The 14,583-nt window shown below is 48.2% G+C and overlaps 2 protein-coding genes across 2 annotated transcripts in view; both read left to right on the top strand.

Moving 5' to 3' along the window:
• Positions 1–14,583, top strand: part of LOC131588598 (zinc finger protein 239-like) — a 45,622-nt gene continuing 31,039 nt past the window's right edge. The window contains exon 1 of the mRNA XM_058857551.1: positions 1–110. The gene's annotated coding sequence lies outside the window, so the exon portion shown is untranslated. The remainder of the gene's footprint in view (positions 111–14,583) is intronic.
• LOC131588564 (zinc finger protein 239-like) lies at positions 11,184–13,379 on the top strand. Its single transcript, XM_058857506.1, has one exon. It carries the CDS (start codon positions 11,789–11,791, stop codon positions 12,743–12,745), a length of 957 nt encoding a protein of 318 aa, XP_058713489.1. The 5' UTR covers positions 11,184–11,788; the 3' UTR covers positions 12,746–13,379.

Here is a 14,583-nt window from a genome sequence, read left to right as displayed (position 1 = left end):
GAGCGGCCCCGGCGCTGGGCCCGGCCCGGGCAGGAGGCCAAGGAAGCGCCGCTGCGCTGAAGCGCCGGGAGCTCGGGGTGCCCGGGAGCTGAGGGCGCTGCGAGCTGGGGGTGAGTCCGGGATGAAGCAGGGCATGCCGGAAAGCGGCCAAAACTTGTGACTCCTTCCTCCTCTGGGCAGGGAGCAGAATACATAAGGGAAGGCTTGAGGGTCTGGACAAGGATGAGGACAGTTCAGTCACTGGTCATGGGCACAACACACTTGACCTGGGGAAAGTAATTGAATTTATTATCAAATATGTCAGAGCAACAGAATGAGAAGCAAAGATTTCTACGGGAACATCTTTCCCCACTTCTTCCTCCTTCCTGGGCTTAACTTTATGCCCCATTCCCTCTCCCGTCCCTACCCAGAGGCACAGGGATGGGGGTCACAGTCAGGTCATGTCACTGCCTCCCCCTGAGGGACAGGAATCCTTGTCCTGCTGCAGCCTGGGGTCCCTGCCAGGGGCCAGAGTCCCTCAGGACCAGGCTGCTCCAGCGGGGATCGCCAGGGGGATCCCCGAGTCCGGCCAGGAGCCACTTCTATGGCTCTGCAGGGGCTTCCCCCGGGCTCGGGGCCTTTCAGGCATCCCCTGCTCTGGCCTGGGCTCCTGCTGGGGCTGCAAGTGGGTCCCTGCTCCATCCCGGCCTCGGCCCCAACTCCCAGCGCCTCCAGCTTCAGGTCACCCTGTCTGCCTTTAGCTGTGCAAATTCCGTCTGTGCAAGCAGGCAGAGCTTGAGGTGAGGGGGAAAGGGAATCAGCCCAATTCTTCCCCTATGTAGGACGACTGATATATTGTCCATACTTTGCCCAGCAGTGTCAATTTGCATTTCTAAAGCTCCCCTTCTGGCTGCCTGGAATGAAGCTTCTCTTCCAGGGCAGCCGTGGGATGACTCACATGTGGACCCTCCCACCATCTGCTATGGTTTGTTTTTTTTTTTTTTCCCTTTTTATTTTAACTGTATTCTAGGAATTGTTTATGTGTTAAAGGGTCACCTTTAAAACTCTTCTAGTTTTTCAGAATGCAGCCTAAGGGTGAACATTGAAAAACCTATACCAAAATTTTGCCATCACTAAGAGCCATGCACAAACATATGCAACAAAATTCCAAAGCAATTAGGTTTTTTGTACTTCTTTTCCTAGTACTAAAAATTGATTCTCACATCCCTAGCCCAAATCTAACTGACAATATAAAAGTAGGATTATTAAGAAAAAATATTCCAATGCTGTAATCTTGTCTCTGAAAGTGCAGGAAAAACAAAAACTCCAATAATGTCTTCAGTGTTAGAGAGTCAAGGCATTATTTGATTCTGGCCAGGATGTGCAACAGAAATCATTTCATCCACAGGTAACTTGAGCGTGCAGAGAAAATCATTCTGTAACATGTGAATTTTACTAGATTTCTCCTAAACTTTATACAGTCTGATCCCATAGAAATCCATTGGTTTCATTGCTTCCAAGTTATAGAGTTCTTAGTATCTGATTTCCTATTGCACCTGGATTTCTTCACCTCTGATGTTAATTAGATCTGCACTCCTGGGTTTCCTGATCAGACTTCTCCAGACCAGGTGTCTCCAGCTGTGCTTGGGGCAGTGTCTGTGGTAGATGTTGGTTGATATTTGCTACTGGGCATTGTTGCTGGGTCCAGAGAAGGGCAACGAGGCTGGTTAGGGGCTTGGAACATGAGCTCTGTGAGGAATGTCTGAGGGAGCTGGGGTTGTTCAGCCTGGAGAACAGAGGACTTGGGTGACTTTATCACTCTCTACAACTCCCTGAAAGGTGGTTGTAGTCAGGTGGGGTTGGTCTCTTTCTCCAGGCAGCAACTAACAGAACGAGAGGACAGAGTCTCAAGCTGAGTCAAGGGAAATATAGGTTGGATATTAGGAACAAGTTTCTCATGGAAAGAGTGATAAAGTACTGGAATTATCTTCCTGGAGAGGTGGTACAGTCACCATACCTGGATGTTTTAAAAAAGATACTGGATATGGCACTCAGTGCCATGATCTAGTTGAGGGGTTAGGGCACGAGTTGGACTCAATAATCATGAAGGTCTCTTCCAACCTGGCCATTCTGTGAATTCTGTGTGATGTTTTGTTGATGGTCATTATCTTTGTGGGAATCTCTTGGGCTATTTCCAGTCTGTTGAGATGTTAAGCTCACCTCTGTTGAGTGGTGTAACATCCCTTAAGAAAAAAATTAAAATTTCTTTCCCCAAGGCAAAACCAAACCAAGCCTGAATTGAGAAAGAAGATTTTAACAAAATTTACACTTGGTATATTTTCCCAGAATCGAATCCCAGGCAGGGCAGAGTGTGAGTGTAATTGAGAGGCAGAGTGGAATTGTCCCAGTGCCTTCCCCAGCAGCTGTGGCGAGGGCAGGCACAGAAAGGGCTGAAGCTGCAAGAGTGAGAGCAAGGATTGTCCCGCAGTGGCTGGAGATGGCAAAGGAGGGTGGCCAGGCCGAGGATTTGAGCAGAGGATCTGTGGGCAGGCCCAGGGGCTTCCCCCGCTGGGGAGCCCTGGCTGCTGCTGCATTGCCTTCAGTGCAGGCTCCATGGGCAGCCTCCCATGGTCCTCCTGCAGCAGGGAAGTCCAAATCTCCAGGGCTTCAGAGCCCTTGAGGCGAGGCTGAGAGGTCCCCCTGTGTTCAGCTGTGCTGCATCTGTTTCTGTGCTCAGGGACACTTGGAATGGGCCACTCCACTTGGCCACCAGAGCTGTCAGCAGGACCCAATGTCCTGGTTGGATGTTGTGAACAGCAAAGTCCCAAGGCAGGGTCTTTGCCAGCCGAGCTTCCTGAGGATGAGATTCCACAGGCAACAGGATTTTGCCCACAGCCTGCTTTGAATATACATCGCTTATCTCCACCTTGCACTCGGTCAAGAATTATCAGGATCAGTTAGGAATTCCAAAGATCAGTTCCAGATAATTGAATATCTGCCCTGGGTCTGGCTCTTATTCTTGCTGAAGCCAATGGCAAAAGCCGTACCCATGGCATCTTGGTTTCTATCACCAGCTTCCACAGGTGTTTCTTTATTTCCCCATTCATTCTTCCTACCTGACGTGAGTTCTGGTGGTGCCCGGGGTTGTGGAGCTCCCATTGTATTCCTAAAGCTGCCATAAGCCCCTGAAGGATCTTTCCTGTAAAATGAGTTCCTATGTCTGAGTCTGTTGCTTCCACAATCCCTTTTCTTGGAATTATTTGTTTTAGAAATCCCTTGATAACTGATCCAGTGATTGCTGAGGAAGTCAGAATTGCTTTTGGCACCCTGTTAGCTGCCCTGGTGTCAGCAGAAGATATTTAAGCCTTCCTGCTCAGGGCATTTCAGTGCCAGGCTTTTACAAGCACCCCCAGCTCAGCAGGTTGAGCTGACCATGGGGGCAGTAACCAGTGCTTTGTCTAATTCCCTTTCCTTAACAATAGCGAGTCTTGTCACTCTTTTCCCTTCTGCTGCCCTTCAAAACCCATCCAGAAACACATTTTGTCTCTCAGTCCAGGGAATGTCTCATAAATCTCTCCCAGCCTGGGTCTGGAGCTCTGTCACTTGAATGCAGTCATGGGTTTCTTCCCAGCCCCCTCTCCAGGCTGTTCAAACAGGAGGCTGGGTTAAACCCTTCCCCTGTCCTCAATTCTAAATCCTCCTGTGCTATTAAACAAGTTTCATACTGTAATAACTGAGCTCTGCTCATTCATTTGGAGGCTCTTTTGGTCTACAAAGTCTTAATTTGATGCCAGACTTGAACAATAGGAGATCCTCCTGCCATCAGTTTTTGGGCCTCAGTTCCCATTAAAGTCGTGGCTGCACAGTTCTGCAGGCAATGAGGCCACTCTGGCCACTGGGTTAAACATTTTAGCACAAGAATTCATTTGGCATGGCCCTGTTTAACATTCACATACAGTTAAAATTTCTTTTCTGATTCTGGAAGAGCCATGGCTGGGGCATCAATAATTTTGTTTTTTCATTTTCTCAAGTTTGAAAAGTTCTCAAGTTCATTTTTTCAAGTTTTTAATTTTGTTTTTTCATTTGTTCTCTTTCTCAAGTCCATACATCGACATTGAAGCTATCTGGGGTTAAAAAGTCCTACAATGTTCTTGCAAGAACAGAGAATCCTCAATCCAGGTCCTGCAATTCCCTAATAATCCTAAAAATCGTTATAGCTCCTTTTAAGCGCATTACTTCTGAGATTTCCCCAGACCCTCTCTGGGTCAGTTCACCGCAAACTTTCAGTCAAAATAGGTCCCAAATATTCAGCCTTTTTCTCCACTATTTGCACTTTTTTTTTCCCCCCAAATACTCAAAGATACTTTTTAGCCTGAAAATTAAGCCATTGCACAGAGGCTTCTTCTAGCACTTCTTGTCCTCCTGATTGGAGCAAGTCATCCACATCCTACATTAAGCCAGTTCCTGGGGGTGAGGAACATTCCTTTGATATTTTCTGCAATTTATTTATTTGCCCGAATAAGGCCGGTGCTTCCGTGCATCCCTGCAGAAGGACTGTCCATGTCTTAAGCATTTTCTCTTCTACCTCTTGTTCCCACTCAAAGGCAGAATTCTGTTTGCATCCTCTGTAAGAATCCGTGTCCATCAAGGGCTGGACTTGCTCGTGCTGAGGGTGCTCCTGTCTGTGCTTGCAGTGTCCTTGTGCCCTGCAGCTGGAAGGCTGATTCCTTGCCAGAGGCTTTTTGGGTGGGCTGTGCCCTGGCCAGGAGGGCAATGCCTGTGCCAGGTCCTTGTGGCCGAGGGTGTCCCCTGGGTGCTGGGGCCCCCTTGGGCCCTGGGCTTGATCCCTCAGGGGCTGTAGGAACTGTGCCATGGCCTTTGCCTTCAGCTTGGCCTTTTGCTCATCCCTTGCTGCATTCAGCTGCTGAGCCTTTGTGAGCAAGTGCTGCAGGGGCTTCTTGTGGCCCTGCTGCAGCCCCCCTCAGTGCCTGTGGGTGCTCATCCTGTGGCAGGTGCTGAGCTTTCTGCAAAATCCTTCCTTTCTCCAGGGACCCAGCACAAAATGCTTAAAAGATCATGTTGATCCTTGCAGGTCTAATCCCCATTTCTGAGCTGTTCCTTCCTGGTGCTGGCTGTGCTGAGGCTCCCCTCCCCAGCCCGTATCCCAGAGCCGGTCCCTGTCCTGCCGCAGTGTCCAAAGGCGGCCCCCCCGGCGGGCAGGGCCGGCAGCTCCACGGGGCCGGGCAGCGGCCGGGGCGTCCCGCAGCCTCCTGGGGGCCGGGGGCCACTGCCGGCCCTGCCCGGGGGGTGCTGGGGTCAGGCAGCGCCCGGCGCTGAGCCCCGGCTGCCCCACAGCCCCGGCCTGGCCCCACAGCTCCCCACAGGCCCCCAGCCCGTGCTCCCGGTGCCGCAGCTCTGCGCCCGCTCCTGCCACTCTCAGCTCAGAGAAACCCCCTGAAATCCTCACCTCCTTCTTTTCCTGTCCTGGAAAACTGGAATAGAAATGATCTGGATCAGCGGGCAAATTTTGAGGATAAGACAGTTCTGTAAAATATCCCAGTCCTCAGTATTTTTCTCTTCCTCCTCTTTTCTGTCATTCTTTTTTCTACCACATAGATTCCTCCTGTTGCTTCTTGCCTTAACCATAATCCTGCACACTCCCCTTCACCCAATCCCTTCCCAGCACACCAACACCATCCATCCCCTGTTGTCTGAATCTCCTCTGGACTTTCCTTATTGGCCCCCTGGGTGTCCATGTCCTTAATTACCTCTGGTAGAATTTGTAAACTACCTCAACATGCTCCCATGGGACCCCTCAGAGATATTTTGGGATCCTCATCCCTTTTGCTGGGACCCCATTGTGGCTTTCCCTTTTGTCCCCTCCCTGGGTGCCCTGCCATGTTTACTCCCTGAAGATCCCACTGGAGTCACTGCTGAGATTTTCAGTGCTCTCTCCCTGCCGACTCTTGAGAGCCCCCCTGATCCGTCACTCGTCTGTCTCCTGCTCACTCTCGGGTACCCAATCAATCCCCGGTGCCGCCGCCAGCCGAGGGAGCTGATCCCCCAAACTGGGTGAGGCACCTTCAGCTGCACTCACTGCCCACCGGCCTGAATGGTGGAAGGAATTGCCCCAAGGTGTGTGGAAAAATTGACATCTCCAGAGTTTCTGTCTACAAAGAAGACAGAGGAGTCCTGTAATAGTAATTTCATTCAAAAAATAAGGAGAGGCCATGGGACATTTCCCATGGGTTCTCTCCAATTGTTGGAGGATGCAGCCTCCTTTTCATTAAAATTTTCCTGACCACATTGTCAAGATGAAGAACAAGGGATGGGACGACTTTGCTTTGAGATAATTTATTGCTCAAGTAGCCAGATAAGATAATTTGTAAATGGTACAAAAATAATTTCCAGTGTCCTCCAGGGAAGTGAAAAAATTATTATTATTTAAGATCCAAATAGTTGAGACTCCAGATGTGCTGTTTAAAGCAGGTAAAAGTGTATCAGCTGAAAAGGTTGATCCTTAACATCACTGAATGTTCCTTCTAATCCTGAAACAGGGAGTAACTGAAGAAAATTAGTAGAGACACAACATCATGATAACATGAAACTTCTGTTGGCAAACTGTCTGTCTAGTTTTTCAGACATAATTGTGTTCTGGCAGTTTCACTTCCGGTCTTGTTTTGAGTACTACAGCTGTATGGTGACTTCTGTGTTTATTGGGTCTCATGTTTTCAGAGGCAGTCAAGTCTGGTCAGATGAATAAATTACTCTTTTGAACCTTTCAGCAAAACATAGGCATCTCTCCCCTTTAAGTTAATTAATCATTTAGGCTTAGCTGTGGTACACTTAATTGTGAATTCAGATTTTATGATATTTTCTACAATTTTTGGTGTAAATATTTCATTATTCAAGATGATTTGTGGTCTAAATTTCTAATGCACATATTACATTAATCGAATGTTCTTAGGGCATCAATTCCTTTTGCTTTCAAAAGTGAGATGTACTTTTACCATGCATATGAATACCAACACAAAACTATACACATAATGAATGAAAACTTACAGTAGTTAGAAATTAATTAGATAATAAACACTGTTAATAACATATCTGATATAGAATTATTATTAACCACTAAAACACTGTACCAGCATCTCAGAGTCTGCAAACAGTTGACAGACCTCAAATCAGCGAAGGACTGGATAACCACCTCTGGAAATGATTCTCCAAGCCCACTTCAAAATTAATCCAGCTGTCATATTAATAGGGTCAAGTTTCCAAGTCAAAAGTGACTCACATATTGATTTGGTACAGAAAACATCTGGACTTGTTGGCAGACATTCCATTTAGGTAAAGTCAAGGCTTGGCCAGGGCCTTAGGCTTTAAACTGGAAAGATGCCTCTTAACTCATTTTCAAAACAAGGTTCTTAATAATAGCACCTATGAGATGCTTAAAGCACAGCAAACTGTTAAAATGCATTTGTGTAAAGGAAGTGATCAGAAGTCGTATGCAACAGACCAATCAAACCATTTAGCAGTTGGTTTAATCTGAAGTTTCTCTCATGGTAGCTGACTTTCAGCAATGATAGATTTTTTTGGAATTCTGGAAGCACTGAGAACCAATTAAGCTATAGAAAACAAAACCAGTAAAGATTGTAATGAATAATTAAACCTTGGATGAAATGAAGGATGCAACAGACTGTATCCTCTTCCATTCACATGCAGGTGTTTATCAGTGTTCCATCACAGCTGTTTCAGTTGTAGTCATCCTCATCTCTCTAGGAAAATAACTGTACTTTGCAATTTAGACAAGTGTGTTTTAACAAAACAGGAGACAATTTAAATTTCAAACCTGGTAGAAATTAATTTTGAAAGAAGGAAATAACAAAACTTAACCCTAAAAGAATATTAAGAACACTCAGACCTAAACCTAGTGAAACTTAACTTTGCTTAATTCTATTAACACTTAATCTATATCAAATGAAAACATAACTCAATCTTACCTTCTTATTACAAAAAAAAGGCAATTGAAAGTTTGGTATATAACTTTTGAACATAATAAAACAGCAACATGGATTTACTATAGAGATTATAAAGATGTAAAAAATGCATTATGATTTTATGTAATTTAGCCTTGAGAATAACTCATAATAACTGCAGATGTTACTGAAAATACTCATTTGTAGTAGGAATTTGCCTGGTACAAGCTTAAGTTTGTTAGGATTTTTAAAGTACAATTTTACTAGAGAAAAGCCACAACAAAGAAGGGTTTGGCAATTTGCCATTCAGCTTTTGTAGCACTTTGAAGAAACATCAAGTCCAATTTTTAATTAAAATCCTTAGTCCCAATTGGTATATATGCTGTTACATGTGCTTTCATAGCAAAACGATTCCCATTGAAATTACCTTACTGAAATTGTGGAAAAAACGGGTAAATGGATAATCTGTGGTTAACTTAACTTTGTATTCTTGTACAGTGAAGTTTTCCTAGCTAATTATTTTTCAAACCATGAATATCTTCTGTAGATAGCATTAATTGGAAGGTCGTTTTATTAGTAGCTGTAAATCACTCAGTATTTCAACATTAGGTTTTAAAACTAATTATTGCAAGCTAACTTTTTACTTCTGTTAATATTTACTCTAAACATTTCTAAAGAGGGGTTTTTTGAATTTTCTAAGGGGTCACAATAATTTCTCCAGTAAAACTGTAAAACCGCAAGAACTCATAATTACTTAAAAAAACAAAATTAGCTCTAAAAAGGTATATAAAGACATTCTAAGAAAACAATGAATCATGACTTCTTAACAAACTGGGTACTACCCTGGTGCTTCTTCTTGGAGAGGGATCGGGGGGTGAACTGCCCTGGTTGGCTGCTGTTATCTCTAGAAGGTTCCAGTGTATTCTTCACCATGCCCCATATACACTTGCAGAGGGGAAAAACGGAGAGAAAAAAACCCTCAAAGTTAACTTTAACAAACCCAGTTCTTTCACTCAATATATCTCTTGTCGTTCACAGACAGAGGGAAAAGGACACAACTATACAAAAACAGGTGATGTTAAGCGAAGAGTCTCTATGAACCAGGTGGTAGCAGCGATGACCATTGCAGCTTATCAACCTTTAATTACAGTAATGAATCTTGAACTAGATACCATATAGTTAGTGATTTTTTTGGCTATTTTGTCTCCATTTGAAGCTGCTTGAGCCACCATGGCTCTGCTCAACTGTTTCTGTATTTGCTGGTATTTGTCCAGTGTGGACTTGGAGCTTCTTCTACAGCGGCTCCGCCATGGGGTGCCTTTGTTCTCTGTGCACACTCCAGCGCTCCCCCGTGCCCCCCTGGGTCGGGTGGAAACTGTTCTAAATTTGGCTCCTCTTCAAAGGTAAAGTTAATATCTTGCCCCTGTATGTCCACAATCGATTTAAAAACATTGGACATCTCCTTGTTTTTTTCTCTCTGACTCTCACCCCTCTCTCCAAAGGAGGGCATAGCCAAGAATGTTTGCAGTGGGAGGTAAAGATGGCTGCTGCTGTGACACAGGTAGAATTACAGGGCTTGCAGCCTGTGTAGATTGCTCGTTAACAATCTTAACAAAAAGCACAGAAAAAGCAGTGAGGGTAGGCGATATCCCACAGCATTCCAGGGAAACTTCTTAAAGGCAGACTCAAGGTCCATATCAAGCAAATTCCACTGAATCCAAATGAGAAAGCTCCTTAACTGTTGCTTAGGAGGATAATAACTTTTTATATTTTTTTTCTTTTTTTTTTCTTTTTTTTTAAATTTATAATAAACATCTCTCTGTTGCTTTAAAATTTTACTTCGCATCCTGATACCTGTCCTCACGTGACTCGCCCTGGCCAGGGATGAAATTGAGCACCTCTGCCGTCCTCATCGATTGAGTGATTGCATAGGCTTCTTGGTTACTCGTTGGAGTAACCTTTCAGACTAAAGCTTAATTCCCGGGATCATGTTCACTGGGGCTTTCTTGATGCTACTGCTAGCAATCGACCTCATAGAGGCACCACATCGTTGAGATGTATAACGAGGGATGGGACCACCTTGCTTTGAGATGATTTATTGCTCAAGTAGCCAGATAAGATACCAGTCTTGGGGCATGAGATTTAGAAGAGCAAGAAGTCAGCCATAGCTCAAGGAAGACACAAATTTCTTCTTTGCACAGCAATATATAACATTTTGGACAATAGACAGTTGACACAAAGCTTGTTTTCACTTACTAACCTATCACCTTTGTTTAATTTTGCTGCACTGTGTCAGTCTTTTTAGCCAATAAGCTGACAGGTCACGTACTCATACACACCTCTGTTACAGTTTCTAGGTCTCTTACCTACTCTGTAAGTCACACTATTACAGTTTAAACCTCAAACAATCGTACCTAATATAATTTCTTACTTACTCTAGTATAATAATTATAATGATAGGAACATAAGTTTATGATTTCTCTACAGAGTGTCTGTGTACCTTCATCACTACATCAATCCAAGCTCTCTCCAAGACCCTTCAGCATCTGTAGAAGTTTCTATTTTTCGGTTTCCAGCACCACATCTCCCTCTCCCTTTCCCCACTGGCTGAAGTACTTAAGCGGTACAGACTTCCCAATGCACCTGCTACATAACCCCCTTAATATGCACCCCACTTTTGTACAGCTAATGATATTGATGGCTGTGTTAAGTCTTTCTTGTTCTTCTGGAAGTTCATGAATTTAGCAGGACCTTGGCTGAGCAGCAGTCTGTGTCATCAATTAATAACATTTTCTGAAACTGATGGCTCCTGCTGTCAATTCCTTATGTCCACGTCCCTTGCCCTATGTCCAATGAGATTCCCATCATCTGTTTGTAAAGAGCCTTTGTTCTTCCTTTGCTGGGGTTCCCCCATTTTGGGGCCATCCCCCCTGGAGCAGGGTGTCCCCCCTTGGTGCAGGCGCAGGGCTCAGGCAGGGCTGAGGCAATCAGAGCGCGCGGCGCTGATGACTCATCAGTGTCCAGGCAGAGCCGCAGCTGCCAGCGTTCCCCAGCTGGAGCCCAGCTGCCCCTCCCCCCCGGGCCTTGGCGCCCTCCTTGAGGGGAATTTGGGGAGGTGGGAGGGGGGAGCGCCAAGGCCGGGCCCCCCCGCGCTGTGGTGGCGGGAGCGGCTGCAGTGGGGAGCGAGTGTGGGCGGAAGCGGCCGAGAGCCCAGCGCTGCCCCAGGCCGAGCTGGCCCAGCTCCATCCGTGCCCCTGCGGTGGGATGCTGTGGGACTGGGGGGGAAGAGGGAGGCGGCAGTGGGTGCTGGGCCTGGGGGCAGGAGGGGAAGGGAAGGAGAAGTAGGGCTGAAGAACAAAATGGTTAAATGATGCCTGTGGGAGGAGAAGGTGGAACTGTGCAGGAGAAGGAGGAGTAGTAGGAGGAAGAGGAGTGTGAGGAAGAGTAGAGGAGGAGCAGAAACAGGTAGCACCAAAAGGTTCCACCCCTCCTTGTATCTGCAGCCTCCCCCAGCCCCAGAAGTGTTGCCCCCCCTCACATGCATCAGGTGACCAGGGATCCATGATTTTCACAACGCTGAATCTTGGTGTTTCTGAGCTTTACTGGGCTAAATGTTGGTGCTTTGGTTCTTTGCAGGGGTTGAATCTTTCTCTTTTGGAGGGCGTTTTGGCTCAATCTTAATGCTTGGGGAGTTTTTGATCTGTGTCTCAATGTTTGGATGATTTTTGGGCTGACTCTTGGTGTTTTGGAGGTCCTTACAGACACAAGATGCCCAATGACTTTCTGAGACGAACTTGGGTGAAGAGGAACCCCCAGCCCAAAGCACTCTCCTCATGTTTATTTCCTCCAACCACGATTTCTCATTCCCAAGCCTTGGCCAGATGGAGGAGGAGGAAAAGCCTTGGAGATCCCAAATGAGGAGGGGCTGCAAACCCAGCCCAGGGAGCTGCATGATAGAACAACCCGCCCTGTGCCAGGAAGGCAGCAGGAAGTCCAGCAGGAGCTCAGAGCTGGTGGAGAAGCCTCATGGTAAGGAGAAACGCTACAAGTGCTTGGAATGTGGAAAGGCTTTCAGCCACAGCTCCAGCCTGATCCGGCACCAGGTGATCCACACTGGGGAAAAGCCCTACGGGTGTGGGCAGTGTGGGAGGAGCTTCAGTGACAGCTCCAACCTGGTCCGGCACCAGCGGGTCCACACTGGGGAAAAGCCCTATGAGTGTGTGGAATGTGGGAAGAGCTTCAGCAGTAGCTCTAACCTGATACAACATCAGGGGATCCACACCGGGGAGCGGCCCTATGACTGTGGGGAATGTGGCAAGAGCTTCAGAAGCATCTTTATCTTGATGCAACATCAGAGGATCCACACTGGTGAAAAGCCCTATGAGTGTGGGGAATGTGGGAAAAGCTTCAGCCAGAGTTCCAGCCTGATCAGTCATCAGGTGATCCATACAGGGGAACGGCCCTACACTTGCTTGGAATGTGGGAAGAGCTTTGGGTGGAGCTCTGAACTAAGAAAACATCAGCTCATCCACACTGGGGAGAGGCCCTATGAGTGTCCCAAGTGTGGGAAGAGGTTTCAGACCAGCTCCAATCTCGTCCTACATGAGCGGATTCACACAGACGAGAGGCCCTTCCGCTGCCCCGACTGCGGGAAGGGCTTCAAGCACAACTCCAACCTCACTGTCCACCGGCGCATCCACACCGGGGAGAGGCCCTACGAGTGTCCCCAGTGTGGGAAGAGTTTCTCAGACAGCTCTCATTTGACCCGACACCAACGGAGGCACCACTAAGAGAAGCCCTGCGAGTGCCCCGAGTGCGGGAAGAGCTTCTTGCGCTGCTCCAGCTCCATCCCCCATGGGAGGATCGGCGTTGGATGATCCCCACTGACCCCCGTTGGGCAGAGCCCTGGTGATCCGTGGTCCTGGTGATCCGTGTTGGGAAGACACCTGGCTGGGAGGCTCCACATCTTCCTGGCTCCCTGTGAGCACCTGGATGAACACAGGGGCAGGAACATCCATTGGGACGCAGACCAACAATGGAATTCCTTGGGATTTGTTGACTTTCAATCCAAGAAAACCTTTTGTGTTCAATCCTATCTTCTCGTGCCATCAAGTAATACTGGATAGTTTTGGAGGTCTTTTCCAACCTCTGTGATTCGATGATTTTGATTTCCTATGGCCCAAGGGTGCCTTCCTCAGCCAAATGCTAATGAACTGGGTCAAAGATCAAGATTTTGGAGACAGTGGGGTGGAAACCTCCCCAGACACCTTCTTCCCTCCCAACCAAGCACGTGGATCCTATTTGGACACAGACATGGGAATCCTTTTGTTTTGGCCTTGATTTGCTTTTCATTTCTCTTTGTCCCTTTAAAATATCCAACATTTGGGTAAAAATAAAGACAATGAACTAAAACCTGGATGGGGACATTGAGGGACAGAGACATGGTGGGACAGACATGGGGACACATGGACATGGACGGGGATGTGGCCATTCATGGGGACATGGGGGGACACCGTCACAGATGGAGAGGTGGGGGACAATGCCAGGGATGGAAACACAGTGGGGACACAGCCATGGGTGAGGACATGGTGGGACATGGCCAGTGACATGTGGGGCCATGGCCATGGCTGCTGCCATGGGGGGAACTGGCAGCGGCTGTGGGGGATGCTGGGTTTGAGGGACTTGAGGGTTCCTGGCAGGGACTTGGGGCTTGCTGAGGGCTTTGGGGAGCTCAGGCCGAGCGGCTGCGGCTGCGCTGGGAGCCCCTGGCGGAGGTTCTGGGGCAGCTGCTCAAGGACCCCCTGGCCTGGAGCCCCAGCCGGGCATTGGGCTCCTGGAAGGGAATGAACGTCCTTGTGCCCAGGAGGGAAATCCCAGCACCTCCAGGGTGTGGGGGGCAGCTGAGAGGCCACAGCAGGGAGTGGAAAGCTGAAGGAGCTGTCCCCCTCCACAGGTTGGAGGTGCACAACTGCACCCTAAAAATCCCAAAACCCAGGGATTCCTCCCAGGAAAAAGCAGCCAGGAGCTGTCCAAATTGAGCGATAGGCGGGATGGGACGCACAGATGGAGGAGGAGGGTTCTGGAACCTCCAAAACCAAGCAGGATGGACTAGGGTGGTGGATTTGGAGCCAGTGGGAAAGGGGTGGAAGAGCAGGGTAGAAGAGGGGCCTGGGACCCGCAAAGTGTGGGACAGGGAAACCCGAATTGCATTGGTAGGGATCTGTGGATTGGGGGAATGGTGAGAATGGGGGCAGGGGGGGAGGGAAGTGCAGGGTTGGGTTGAAAGAAATGTTGTTCCCTTAGCACTCGATCCCTGGGGCGATTCCCTGCAGCTTGGCAGGGGGCAGATCCGCACTGGGGGGTCCCCAAGCCCCCTGCCCATCCCAGCGTGTCCATCTCGCTGGTGCCCTCGAGCTCCCAGCCCGGCCCCGGCCGCCTGCTCTGCTCCCTGATGGATTTCTCCCCTGCCCACATCCAGCTGAGCTGCTCCCAGGGCCAGCAGCAGCTCTCGGGCCACGTGCTGGCCACTGCCGTGCTCCCCAGCGGGGACTGGAGCCAGCAGCTCCTGGTGCTGCTGGAAACCGCCCCCGGCAATGCGGGCTCAGCTCCAGCTGCCAGGTGGAGCACG

This window comes from Poecile atricapillus, chromosome 26 (genome assembly GCF_030490865.1).
Source record: "Poecile atricapillus isolate bPoeAtr1 chromosome 26, bPoeAtr1.hap1, whole genome shotgun sequence".
Lineage (NCBI taxonomy): Eukaryota > Metazoa > Chordata > Aves > Passeriformes > Paridae > Poecile > Poecile atricapillus.
Note: the sequence above shows the minus strand (reverse complement) of the source record. Positions and strands in the feature narration are given on the sequence as shown.

What these genes read in the sequence shown, in the direction of transcription:
- LOC131588564 (XM_058857506.1), top strand. Translation starts at nt 11,789, where the DNA reads ATGTTTATTTCCTCCAACCACGATTTCTCATTCCCAAGCCTTGGCCAG.